At 36.9% G+C, this 15,140-nt stretch overlaps 1 protein-coding gene across 1 annotated transcript in view; it reads left to right on the top strand.

The window, feature by feature from the left end:
* Positions 1-1,589: 1,589 nt before the first annotated feature.
* The window catches only part of Ncam2 (neural cell adhesion molecule 2), a 319,248-nt gene continuing 305,697 nt past the window's right edge, over positions 1,590-15,140 (top strand). The window contains exon 1 of the mRNA XM_055617845.1: positions 1,590-1,620. Coding sequence (XP_055473820.1) covers positions 1,590-1,620 — 31 coding nt within the window. The remainder of the gene's footprint in view (positions 1,621-15,140) is intronic.

Genomic DNA, 15,140 nt, shown 5'->3' on the forward strand with positions numbered 1-15,140 from the left:
GAACAGAAAACAAAATTCAAATAACTATGGTCAAAAATCAGAACTCTCATGGGCATTACAGGAATGAATAAATTATCATAAAAATCTTTACACCTTACAAATTTACCAATGTGCCTGAAATGAACCAACCCTAGAGAGAGTCAGAATACGAAAACACATGAAATAAGAAATAATAATCTGCATGAACTCATATTAAAATAATTAAGTTGATCTTTAATAACCATACAAAGTAGCCTATAGCAGTTTCATTGTGTTCACTGATGAGTCATAAAAAGCATTTAGGTGTGATAGTTTAGCTGTTTTCAGTGAACCTTTCTAAACTGTTCAAGGAAATACAGTAAACACAAGACATTCGATGAAGTTAAATAACAAAAAAATAACAAATAATAAAAGCAAATAAATAATAACAAAGCAAAATTATTACAAGGAAACAGTATACCCATATAAATTCTTAGCAAAGTACTAAAAAAGCTTATATATTAAATTTAATAAACAATTTCTATGGAAACCAGTGGTAACACCACACTCAGTGTTGAGAAAAGTAATGCTTTCTAACCAATAACAGGGACAAAATAAAGTCACACTTTCTTAATTTAATTTTTTTAATTACACTTTATTCACTTTGTATCCCCCTATAAGCCCCTCCCTCCTCCCCTCCTAGTCCCACTCTTCCTCCCCCTTCTTCACGCATGTCCCTCCCCAAGTTCACTGATTGGGGAGGTCCTCCTCTCCTTCCTTCTGATCTTAGTCTATCAGATCTCATCAGGAGTGGCTGCAAAGTCCTCCTCTGTGGCCTAGCAGGACTGCTCCTCCCTGGGGGTGGGTTGGTGTCAAAGAGCCCGTCATCGAGTTTCTGTCAGAAACAGTGATGATTCTTTCACAGATGTAGTGATGAAGTCATAAGCAGTGAAATAAATTAATACAGACACAATGAAGAACTTACAAAATTCCGTCTTATTGTTTGTGAACATGGCAATAAGACATTGTACATAAAAATAATGAAGGTCTATCAAGTAAAAAGTGACTAAATAGAGTAGTAATTCACATTTCACATGAGTACAGCCCGCTAACCACTGCCCCACTGGAGCTCTGAGTCATTCTTATTTGAATGATTTCAAGGCTGATTTTATGCAAGTGTGAAAGGAGGAAATGGAATATGACATGATTCTTCTTGTTGAGGGTTCAGGAATAGCCGCTCACTGGCCACTCAGACACCAGACTCAACTCAATAGAAGTTTATTGAATGCTAAACAGAAACTGTCTGGTCCTGGCCCTAATATGGATTCAGGAGCCAGACTGTAATGTTGGTCTGCTCCTAAGGCAGGTAACAGTTAGGTAACAAAACTGTAACTGGGTGTAGGAAACAAACCCCAAGTAAGTAACAGCCAGGTAGTCAAAATGCAACCAGGTGTCCAAGTGAAGGAAGCAACATTCTATCATTATGACTAGCTAGACAAAGGGTTTCTAACTGACCTTTAATTTGGTTGGTTCTACAGATGGAGAATTTTAGAGTGTCCAGGTAACAAAATATACAAAGTTTGAGAAATAAAACCATAGAGACATAATCAAAATGGAGACTTCAAGGCGAAATGGCTTATGATATGATAAAGGCTCCAGCAGGTATGAACAACAGAGGAGCCATAGTTTTGCTAAATAAAGTAGGTCCCAACAGAGGGCCTATAGAACTTAAGCAGGTTACAACACGACGTCCATATTATATTAAAAACAAAAGAAAACAAATAAAAACTAAGTAAAATTGATTTATTAATTTTAAGTAATTATATAAAATGCACTTTGATCATCAACAAACATCTTATCCTCCCTGATTTACTATCTATCACATAAACATTCCATTTTTTTAATTTAATAACCTACTGACTTCAATTAAGTGTTCTTCATGTTTTTCTGGATGTAGGACCACACACTGGCAAGTGTTCCACCTATCAGAAGCCATACATCAACTGCCCAAACTACCTCACTCAGAAGTAGGGGTTCATGAGCTTCCTACTCCATTAAAGAATATAGACTTGCTTGATCTTGTGCAGGACTTTTGAGGACAACCACTATTGATATGATATTATTAGTGCATTGGTCTATCCTCTGTAGAACACGCTATTTCCTCCAGCTTTTTGCATCTCCTGCCTCTAACAGTCTTTCTGTTCTATCTTTCCCAACAGTCTCTGAGCCTTGAGAAAGGGTCTAACACAGATGTCTCATTTGTGTTTGAAACCTCCACATGTCCTTTATTTCTTCACTTCGGACAGTTGTTAGTTTCTGGTAAAAACATCTGCTACACACTGAAATGTCTTTGACAAGCACTGAACGTTGCACTGATCTTATATTTTGACCCAGACAGTTTTAGTACCTGCCACCTTTTTGAGGGTTCATCCTTCAGAGCGTGAGTAGCAGGTAAAGATGCCAGCACTGCCATGCCCCACTTTGGTGCAGATCCTTTATGCTTCATGAGACTATGCATGTTTGAGCATGGCATGCACATGGAACTTTTTACAATGTAGTCAACATCTCTGTGAATCTAAAACACTTCTAAATTCATTTAATGTATGTTATTTATTCATTTGTTTACTTATTTAATCTCTATGTGGTATATTGTACGTGTGTTTCTGTGTGTACATATATGTGAAGTGCACACGCCCATGTGGCGGAACAGAGCAAGCTTTCTCGTGGATCCTGGGACCTGGCTCATGTTTCAGTGCTCGTGAGGCAAGCACTTCAGCAATATGGCTATCACCCGTCCCTTCAGAATGACATTCGCTGAGAAATATTAAGAAATGAAGCGCGGCATCCTGCGTTTCATTCTGAGGCTATTTGGAAACACACTTCAGCTTTACATTTTGATACTGTAAGAGATTACATGGTCAATTACACAGGGGTGTGGTAATACATTTATAATGTGACACTTGGAGCCATTGGCATGATTAATTACCATGCATTAAACATTGGCTGAGGAACCATACTTCAAAATGATTATGGGATTATTACTATTTAAACATGTGCTAAACTGGAACATGCCAAAGATTTGCAGGATGTTTTCTTCAGAAAATATTTCGTGTTACAAAGAGCTACACTCAAATTCTTAGTTAAAGGTAAAGGAAAAATAATTTCATAGAAAAATGCAATAAAACATTTGTAACTATTATTAGTTCTAAATCTGTTAGGCTGTATTATGTCTAGGTATTGTGTCATTGAAAAATTATGAGTATTCAGACCTAAGGCAATATTTTATTTTAAACAATACTTTATTATCTTTTTAACTCATTAATTAATTAACTTTACATCCTGATCATAGATCATAGGCTCTCCATCTTCCTTTCCCATTCCCATCCTCCTTCCCACTTCCCCTTCACCCCTTTCCCCTACTCCTCAGATAGGGGAACATCTCCCTACCAACTCAGAATATCAAGTCATATCAGGACTTGGGACATATTCTTTGGTGGCCAGGTTAGGCAGTCCCACTAGGATGGAGTTTTTTAAAAGCAGGTGACAGAGTCCATTTCAGAGGTAGCCCCCTCTCCCCTTTTTAGGAGGCCTATGTGTTGGCCAAACTACACATCCTCTGCCCATACATAAGGAGCCTAGGTCGAGCCCATGCATGATCCATGGTCCATAAGCCCCTTGACATAGGCTAGTTGACTCTGTTGATCTTCTTGTGGAGCTCCTGGCCAACCGGGTTCTTCTAGTCTCCCCACTCTTCCATAACACTCCCTGCACTCTGACCAATGTTTGGCTGTGAGTCTCACCACCAGCTTTGATCCTCTGCTGGCTGGATCCTGTCCGAGGACAGCTATGCTAGTCTCCTACCTACAAGCATAGCGGAGCACTCTTAATAGTGCCAGGGGCTGGCTCTCACACATGGAATGGGTCTTTGGTTGGGCCAGGCATTGGTTGGGCATTTCCTCAATCTCTACTCTATATTTATCTCTGCACATCTTGTAGGCAGGGTAAATTTTGGGTCGAAGTTTTTGTGGGTGTGTTGGTATTCCCCTCCCTCCAATAGGAGTCCAATCTAGTTCGTGGGTGGTCTCTTCAGTCTCTATGACCTATGCTAGTAAAGTTTCAGCTACAGCCACCCCCATATCCTCCTAGGAGCAATATAGGTAGTAATACAAGTCACACATACAAAATGGAGTAAAGCTACAGCCAACAATCTTGCCTTTTGAGTGCCACAAAGAATTTTAAGCATTCCATTCCCATTATACTTTACATTCTGTCTCTTAGTTTTCACACCATTTAACTGGAAGAATAACAGCACTGAGTTTTGAAGAAAATTTTGCTATTCATGGTTTCTAGTTCATTATGTATGTAAGAAGATTGGTGGTATGGTATCAATACAATAATTATTAGATATGTCTCTCCCACACATATGTGTATATATAATGGATTATCACAGGTTAAATTAAAATGCAACAAAAGTTATTTGTTCAAGTTTGGAAATATTAGAAATTGTGTATACTTTCAAATTCAAAGACGTCTGCTCTTTAGATTTGAAAAGTATAATCATTGTAAGCAAATAAATTTACATGCAAATCAATTTATGTATTTTAGTACACAATAACATTAATAAATCACCACAGCATGCAGCTCAGTTGGTTTTTCCGCATTGTGATATTATTTTCAGCCTTACTACATATAGATGAATTTTTCAGTGCACTGTCCTATTTAAACTTTTCTGTTTTATTTTTACAAAGCTTGCATTTGTTTCCAGTAGCTTTCTGACAGTGTGGTGACAGTGTCATCAGTTTGCTAAGTCAAGAGGAAAAAAGAACAGATTTCCACATGTGGGAGCCTCAAGCCACATTTTGAATAACACTTCTATAAATAATATCATAGTATAGTATTTGGTGACATCTTTGAACTCAGCGACAGTAACACAACTTTCTTGAAGCATCAATATCATATAGATCTAATGAAGTTTTAAGCTTTAGGGGATAACAATCATTGTTCTTTACACTCTTCTGTTTTAATCGTATCTTGTCAGTATTGACAGATATAACATAGTACATGTAAGTACATTGCCTTCAAACTGTGGCAAACTTTAGTTAGCATAGTACCTCCTGCCATGCTTTCACTGACACAGGAATATTTAGAGTAATGGGCAATTATTTATACTTTAGAGATAAATTTAGAACATTTTAAAATAAACCTGTTCTGGGTAGACTAGGTTTACAGTCTAAATTTACCCTTTCAATTTGGTTTAAGATTATGTGAAATTATTGTTATTTAGTAACAAAACTGAACTGCTAACCAAAACATAAATCATGGCTTTCAGATGAAATGTTTACTTTAGAACGAGACACATTATCCATGTGTATTCACATGCTACTGTCTGAGTGTCTTAAAATGCAAAGGCTTTTAAAGCATTATGATAGAAGTCACATACTCGTACAATTTCCAAACAAATGAATTACAAATAACTAATAAAGGAGAGCCAAAGAGAAAATAAAAATAAGCATTTAATTCACTCTATTTTGGTATTTTACTGTTTATGTAATATTAATTTTGATAGTCAGAAGCAGTTGACTTAGAGCTAATAGTCTTAAAAGTGCTGTTTTGTAGAGACATTTGAAAGAGTATGTGCTAATTTAAATGATTAGTGTAACAAAATGTGTTCAAAGTATTCAACTATGTATGGGGCTATAAACATTACAGCAAATCAAATACAACACACAAGTACATATATCCATACATAAACTTAGGTGACTGTCTCCCTTTAATTGTTCACTATATGATTACTGTTGACCTTGCTACTATGACATATTTCTATAACTATATTAATTCTTGGTACTACTGATAACCTCAGAAACTTAACAAAAGAAAGATTTGAACAACAGGCTTTTAAGCAAATAGTATTTTGAAACATATCTTCTCTGAACTATAACATAAAATAAATAAATTTATTAGCACATGCTGCATTACTGTTCTTCATTGGACAATGAGTCCTTTTCACTTTCAAATGAATGAAGATGAAATTTATAACTAATTAGGATAACTGATCCAATATACTTCTGATTATATGTTTAAAGTTTTAAAAAGTAATGTATACCTGAAATAGCTTGAATTTTTCATTTAGAAGTCTCTTTCTTTCTTCTGTGAAATTCTTGGTTTTAAGATTATTTTTCTTGGCATTAAAATATCATGCAGAAATTTCTGTCAATTCTAAAATTACATTCTCTAATATGCTATAAGCAATAACTTTAATTAATCCTAAACAGCTGTTGTAGATTTTGTATGTGTGACCTTTGTCAAAATTCCATTCTTATTTTTATGTTATTATGGTGTATCTAGATTGTTTTATTCATTAGAAATTATTTTTACTTCCTTCTAGAAGTAAATATCTTTATTTACAAGGCATATGGTATTTAGAAAGAATATAGTTTTTTCAACCAAATTTGTATATGCAGCTGTCAACCATCTTATGGAGACTTCCATACAAAGTTCAGTCACATTAGACCCATCCTTAGAAAGAACACAGGCTCCCTCTAGGGAATCATTCAGTCATCTCGAGTTGTAGATTTCCACTGCTGTGTAATAAAATAACAGACTTTATAGCTTGCAAAAACAAACGAACAAACAAAGGAACAAAAAACAGAAAAGTTTGGTATTCACCACTGCTCTTCTGAGGATTTGAGGACTATTTTCTTTCATTGTTACCTAGGACCTTGCACTATCTACATGTTCCCAAGAGCCTCAAAAAAAGAACAAATTTGTGCCATCCACTCAGAATTCTGCTTTCGACAAAGTATGTTTTTTTCCATCATATTCCTCATCACTGTTTAGTTTAAGCCCAAGTATGTTGCTTCCTTTCCAAAAATAATGGTCCAGGAGGTGATGGGAAAAGTTTTTCTCCTCTAATGTTTGGATGTCAGTGTCACACAGCACCTATCTTTCTTTTTTTTTTCTCTGCTATTTGCTTTTTTACTTAATGATACTATGAATAAACTTCCAAATCAACAGCTCTAGATCTAATCCATTCAACAAATTCCGGCCAAGTATGATCATATCACTGTTAAACAAAACTTTACTTATTGATGAACATGCAGCACTTTCCTGCTCTTGCCAACCACGTTGCAATAAACATTCTTTTATTTTTATTAATTACAGTTGATTCACTTTGTATCCCCGCATAAGCCCCTCTCTCCTCCCCTTCCGCTCCCACCCTCCCTCCCCCTTCTTTGTGCATGCCCCTCCCCAAGTCCACTGATAGGGGAGGTCCTCCTTTCCTTCCTTCTGATCTTAGTTTATGAGATCACATCAGGAATGGCTGCATTGTCATCTTCTGTGGCCTGGTAAGGCTGCTCTCCCCTCAGGGGGGAGGTGATCAAAGAACAGGCCTATCAGATTATGTCAGAGGCAGTCCCTCTTCCCATTACTATGGAACCCACTTGGACACTACACTGCCATGGACTACATCTCTGCAGGGGTTCTAGGTTATCTCCATGCATGGTACTTGGTTGGAGTATGAGTCTCTGGGAAGACCCCTGTGTTCAAACCCCTGTGTTCTGGTTCTGTTGCTCTCCTTGTGGAGTTCCTGTCCTCTCCAGATCTTACTATTTTCCACTTCTTACATAAGATTCCCTGCACTTTGCCTAACAGTTGGCCATAAGTCTCAGTGTCTGCTTTGATAATCTGCAGGGCAGAGCCTTTCAGAGGCCCTCTGTGGCAGTTTCCTAGGTTGTTTCCTGTTTTCTTTTTCTTCTGATGTCTATCCCCTTTGCCTTTCAGGATGGGGATTGAGCGTTTTAGTCAGGGTCCTCTCTCTTAATTAGGAGAGTACCTATCTTTCAATAATAAGCTAGCTGGTAAGAGTTTGATGGATGAGATCATTGTCAAAAAGGAAAATCCATTAAACCTGCATTTTACTATGAGCAAATACAACATATACCTGACTAATAATGATAAATAGCTTATATTATATATGTATACAATAATGATTAGTTGAACAGATTTTACAGAAATGAGCATTCACTTATTCATTAATTCATTGATCAGGTTCACAAGATATTAACTACTTATTTTACTTAATGGTCAAGGTATAAAAAAATCAATATTATAAACAAAGCACAAATAGGAAGCACCCATGCCAAGTAAGAGGAAGGAAGTCATGCAGAGAAATAAACATATTTGATATGTAAATCAATCCTGAAACCATAGTAGTTTTGTGGAAATTCAGACATAAATATTTTTAGTATGAAATTATTAGTCTGTTTTATCTGAGAGGCATGTGTTGTGTGTATACCTGTGTGTCTTAAATGATTGTTGTGATTATTCTATAATCATGTCAAGTATGTGAAAGTATCATTTTCTTTTCTCCTGTCCTTTGTTGATGAGCAATTTTCCTTAAGTGTTGCAGAAAACAAGCTATTATCTCAAAGGAATTTGCTGATAGTACTGTATATTTTCCTATTAAATACTGCTTGTTTGAAATATATTTTTAAAGAATCAAACTCAATTTTACATGCCTTCTCCAGGTGTTTCTTTAGTCTTGAGTTTTCATGAAATAGAGAAACTTCTTAGTGGAAAGAAAAATAATTATGATATCATCATGAGCCCCATGGGCCCTGCAGAGACTGATACACCAACCAAGAACAATACATAGAGAGGAACTAAAACCCTGGCTCAGATGTAGCTCATAGACTCAGTCTCCAAGTCAGGGGCTTTCTCTGGCATGAACTTAGTGACAGATTTTCTGATCATCTTCCCCTGGGGGGTGCAGCCTTGCTTGGCCACAGAGGAAGACAGTGCAGCCAGTCCTCATGAGACCTGATAGGCAAGGGTCAGATAGTAGGGGAGGAGGGCCTCCCCTATCAGTGGACTAGGGGAGGGGCATAGGAGGAAAAGAGGGAAGGAGGGTGGGACTAAGAGGAGTCTAAGTCTTAGTCTAAGGAATAAGGGACTTGGGAGGGGGCCACAGAGGGGATACAAATTGAATAAATTTTAATGAATGATAATAATAAAAATTTAAAAGATATCATCATAATCTGTAGCCCAGAAGTCCTGGAACTTAAAGTTTCAAGATACTCTGACTCAACAATAGGGATCTGTTCTCGTTTTCCCTCTTCTTATGTCTACCAATTTCCCAGGGTCCTCCCTATTGTTTATCTTCTTTTGGTGTACAGACCCTGGTCAGGGGGACCAGGGTCTGTCCCTGACATGAACTCAGTGGCTGGCTCTTTCATCACCTCTCTGTGAGACAGGAACAGCTTTACTAGGCCACAGAGGAAAACAAATGCAGCCAGTCCTGATGAGATCTGATAGGCTAGTGTCAGATGGAAGGGATCCTCCCCTATCAGTGGACTGGAGGAGGGGCATGGGAGGAGAAGAGGGAGGGAGGGTGGGACTGGAAGGGAATGAGGGAGGAAGCTGCAGCTGGGATACAAAATGAATAAATTTTAATAAATTAATATAATCTGGGCAGGCACACTATTTCATATCTGTAGTTCCAGCACTCTGGGAGGCAGAGGTAGACAAATGTCTATGAGTTCAAGGCCTGCCTGGTCTACAAAGTGAGTCCAGTACAGCCAAGGCTACACAAAGAAGCCGTTCCACAAACAAACAAACAAACAAGTAAATTACAATATGCCTCTTGAGCTAAACATTAATTGTAGTGATCCACTAACCAAGATGGTAAGATAAGTTTGATTTGACCTCAAATTGCATATAATCTATAATTGGATTCAATTGCATTGTTCCTTCTGAAAATAGATAGTAGTTTCATGTGTCTTTATAAAATTGGCTTTTTGTGGTATATAATTTTCACATGGGGAAGTGAAAATGTGCTCTGCTATCATTTTGAATGTCCCATCAGGACTGCCTGGATCCTCTCTCTCTTTGGGCTGCCTAGGTCACCCTGCCATGGAGAAGTGATCAAAGACCAGGCAACCGAGTTCATGTCAGAGACTGTCACTGTTCCTCTTACTAAGGAACCCACATGGAGACTGAGCTATGGGCTACATATAAGCAGGGTGTCTGGGTCTTCTCTGTGCATGATCTTTGGTTTGAGCATAAGTCACTTCAGGTCCCCCTGGGCACAGATTTTTGGGCTTTGTTTGTCTCCTTGTAGAGCTCCTCATAAACATACTAAAATCTACAGACCTAAAGAAGCTAAACAATAAGGAGGACCCTAGGGACCCTAGGACCCTACTGATCCATTGTGTGGAGTCTTATAACCTGGCCTTTGTTCATAGTGAAGCCCTATTGCAATGATTTTCTCTCCAGACTTTCAAGACTTGGATACTTTCTTCCCATTAAGTCTTTACTAGGTGGTTTTCTTCCTTGTGCCTGAAAACTTTGGCTCTATTTTTTAATCAGCTTTCTGTTTCTTTTTTTCCTACATACATAAATCACCATAAACAGATTTTGTACTATGTTACCTTCTCTCTATAACACCTGCCATACTAAGATAGTATCTCTGTGACCTCAGGGAACACCTTTAGTTCACTATTAGTCAACTTTTTTCCATCAGTACCTAAAAAGTTTCTAATAGACATGCAACACTTAGAAATAGTTTGTAGTAACCAGATTGATAATTACTGATACAGTGATAATTAAACAAAACAATAAAGATATATTTAATAATCACAAGATAGTGTCCAACTTAGTATACCCCTTCTCCTTTGGAACTCACAGAGAACCATTTATTAATTTAATTTTTTAATTAAATTTTTTGGAAGTTAAGATTTTTTATTATTATTAGTTACATTTTATTAATTCAGTATCCCAGCCATATCCTGCTCCCTCATTCCCTCCCAAACCCTCCCTCCCTCCCTTCCTCCCTCATCTCCTCCCTGGTCCTTTCCAAGTCCACTGACTGGGGAGGACCTCCTCCCCTTTCATCTGATTCTGTTTAATCAGTTATCTTCAGGACTGGATGCAAAGTCCTCCTCTGTGGCATAGCAGGACTGCTCCTCCCTTGGGGGGTGGGGAGATCAAAGAGCCTGCCATTGAGTTCCTGGCAGAAATAGTCCCTGTTCTCCTTACTATGGGAAACCAATTGGTTACTGAGCAACCACGGGCTTCATACGAGCAGAGGTTCTAGGTTATATCCATACATGGTCCTTGGTGAAGTATCAGTCTCAGAAAAGACCCCTGTGCCCAGATATATTTAGTCCTTGTGGAGCTCCTGTCCTTTCCACGTCATACAAACTCCTCCTTCTTTCATATAATTCTCTACACTCTGCCCAAGGTTTGGTTATGAGTCTTAGTATCTGCTTTGATACACTGGAAATGCACCTCTGCAACAAAGACAAACACTACCTCAGAGTAAAGGGCTGAAAAAATGTTTTTCAAGTAAATTTTTATTTTTTAGTATTAGTTACAGTTTGTTAACTTTGTATCCCTGCTGTATCCCACTCCCTCTTTCCTTCCCAATCCCACCCGCCCTCCCTTGTCTCCTCCCTGCCCCTTTCCAAGTCCACTGATAGGGGAGAACCTCTTCTCCTTCCATCTGATACTGGTTTATCAGGTGTCTTCAGGACTGGCTGCAAAGTCCTCCTCTGTGGCCTAGAAGGGCTGCTCCTCCCTCGGGGGTTTGGGAGGGGACAGAGAGGTCAAAGAGCCTTCCATTGAGTTCATGTCAGAAATACTCCCTATTACCTTTACCCACTTAGATACTAAGCTACCATGGGCTACATCTGAGCAGGTGTTCTAGATTATATCAATACATCTTCCTTTGTTGGAGATTCAGATTCAAAAAAGACCCCTGTGCCCAGATATAATTGGTCCTTGTGGAACTTCTGTCCTCTCCAGGTCATACTAGCTCCCCCTTCTTTCATATGATTCTCTGTACTCTTCCAAAGATTTGGTTATGAGTCTCAGTATCTGCTTTGATACACTGCTAGGTAGAATCTTTCAGAGGCCCTCTGTGGTTGGCTCCTGTTCTGTTACTTGTTTTCTCCTACATCCAATTTCCATCACATTTGTCTTTCTAAGTGAGGGTTGATCATCTTACCCAGGCTCCTCTTTCTTGTTTATCTTCTTTAGGTGTACAGATTTCAGTATGACACACATGGTATGCACTTACTTATAAATGGGTACTAGACCTATTAATTTAGTTATAATATTAAATTACACATAGCATTAATAAATGTAAAAATATCAGATGATAAAAATATTGTATATTTTACTATGGAATACAACATAAATGTATATCATATAAATATCTCACTTTTCTTGAACATATAAAACTATTTATATTGCAGTTATTAGGTATAATAAAACAGTTATACTTAAATGTTTATACTTTAAGCCTAAAATGATAAAATATCAGAAACTTAAACAAATTGTAACTTTATATTGATGGGGGATTTTATATCATTAGCATAATATAGGTCTGATCCAGGCTGTGGTTGGTGAATTTTGGGATGTATTGCATAATTTATTTGGAATGAGAAAACAAAAACTTAAAGTCTCCTATTTCATTGAAAACTTTAATCTCTTTTCTGTATTCTCTGTTAGTACTTGATATCATTGTACCAGTGGGACTTCCTTCAAACTAGGAGGCAACTCTCCAACACTTTGGCCACTTTTTAATCTAAGTGTATGCAATATTCCAAAACATTTGCTTTCACTTCAAAAATATTTGTTTTTTTGCCTTTCCTTCAATAGTTCATTTGCCTCCTCCAAAAGGTCTTACTTTGCTAGTCAATGTAAATGAATTCCTATATGTTTAATATTATTATGGGATTGCAATAATGCAACCACATCTTTAGGCTCTACTTGAATTCTCTGAGAATTATCAACACATGTACAGTTAATTACTCAATGTAAATCTCCAATCTTTTTAAATTACCTATTTAGTTAGGAATGAAATTCTTCCAAACATGAATTAATGTTGAGATTTTGATTTCTCCCTATGAGTTATTAGTGGTCTTAATGGCATTTAGAATGGGGAATCTCTCTGATATTTTTTTAATTACTTTGCTCTGATCTATCAGATAAATCACTGTATATCAATGATTTAGAATTACAAAATACACGTTTTAAATAATAAGGGTTGTCAGTAAATGTATGACAGTCCCATTGTGCCAGGATGAATGATGTGTTTGTAGTCATGGAAACAATAATCTCTTATTTTGTTCTCTGACAGAGCTCTTGACTGTCTATGTGTACTGCCAAAGACACAACAATTTTTGAAGGGTATCTTTTGTTTTGTGTAGATCTCAACAATAACGTTAAAATATTTAGTTTATGTTATAAACAGACATTCTGTCAAACAGGTTTGTTGATCCATTTATCCAACATAAGCTAGACTTCCCATAATGCCTGAGAATGCTAAGATTTGGGAAATGGTAATGTGTATCTGCTTTAACTTAAATAGATCATTTGCATTGACCATATTGAAGAGAAAAAAAATGACTCCTTTGAAGCTTTGTAACTAAGCATTGACTTTATTACGGGTATAGCATTGCTAGCCGACATCATCCTTCAATATAATGCTGCTTCATCTATTTTGAAATGCATAGAGGAAAAAAACACCTTACAAAATATCTAGGAGTGGATATAACTGGTGTAGCCAATGGAGAAGTCAGGCCTTGGCAGCAATTGCACTGTTCTTTCTATCACGTCTGTGTTATCTTGAAGAATCTCCTGAATCTTTATCAAACACTTCTTTTGGCATTCATTAACTTGATACTATTTATTTATTTATTTATTTATTTAAGATAAGCTTAAGATATTCATCCTCTCACTAACCTTAATAATTTATAGGTTTTTTTGTTATTTAAATAAATTATATGTGACTTTTTACTTGGACACTAAGAAGTCATGGCAGATTACTAACTGGCTTCTAAAACAACCCAAACATTAGAAGGAACTTGGGGAATCCTGCTAAAGAGTGGAAGAAGGATTGTAGATGCTAGAGCAGTCGAGGATACCACAAAATTCCCACAGAATCAACTAACCTGAGCTCAAAGGGGCTCACAGAGACTAAATTGCTAGCCATTGGTGCCTGCATGGAACTGACCTAGGCCCTTAACATCTATGTGACCGTTGTGTGTCTTGTTCTTCTTTTGGGATTCCTAATAGTGGAGCAGGGACTGTTTCTGACTCTTTTGGGGACCCCATGTTTCCTCAAACTGGGTTGACTTGTTCATTCAACCTTAAGAGGAGATGAGGACCCAGTCTTACTGGAAATTGATATGCAATGTTTGGTTGATATTCATGGGAGGCCTGCTCTTTTCTGAATAGAAATAGGGGAAGAGTTTAATGGGGGGAGGGAGGCAGAGGGGAAGTGGAGGGAAAAAAAATACCAATTGTAAGAAAAAATAGAGTTATCAGGAATTCCCTGAGCAGCATGAAGATGTTTTAAAACTTGATTAAAATTGAGTTTAGTGGCTTTGTTTTCAATGAACTCAAATAATTTGTTGAGAAAATGTGTTACTGTGGCTTCATTGTAGTCGTGAGCTGTAGGGAAAGTAGTGTCAATTTGATACTCATCTATTTTACGTTACTAATCTACTCTTTCGTCCTGAAAAACATTTACCTGTTTTGTCATGTTTGCTTCATCATTCCAGTTACGTTTTGCTCTATTTGAACTGGTCTTGAAAACATGAAGCATCTATGTTAGTCAAACAAAATTTACTTTGTTCAATTTATAGTGTTACTTCACACATTAGCCATCATACTCCAGTAACTTGAAATCCAGTATCTTATTAAAATATACTTGAGTTATGATTTTGATAGATTAGCACTTAGCAAACCAATGTGTTAGACTTTATTATTCTTACTAAAATATATTCATAGTTTGTCCTAATTAATTTAGTAACTCAATGAAAGTATTTTATAGTCTGTTTGCTCCTTTATTTTTGCAATTAAAAAAGCAGTGGGAGATGGTTATATATGAATTTCTAAAACCAAAACTCGAATATAATGAATTTAAATAGTATAATTCACATGATAAATCAGAATTAATTACATATTTTACATAACACACTTGGTGCTAAACATGTGAGATGAGAACAGCTGTGGTTCTTTTGAAATTACTATGTCTTAGGGACTATGCTGGGAAATTTGCATAAATTTCTTTATGCATCTGTCTTAAACCCTTACTAACTAGGCTTGAATATATTATTTCTTCTTCTTCTTCTTCTTCTTCTTCTTCTTCTTCTTCTTCTTCTTCTTCTTCT

Source organism: Psammomys obesus, unplaced genomic scaffold (genome assembly GCF_907164565.1).
Source record: "Psammomys obesus unplaced genomic scaffold, mPsaObe1.curated_primary_1811, whole genome shotgun sequence".
Lineage (NCBI taxonomy): Eukaryota > Metazoa > Chordata > Mammalia > Rodentia > Muridae > Psammomys > Psammomys obesus.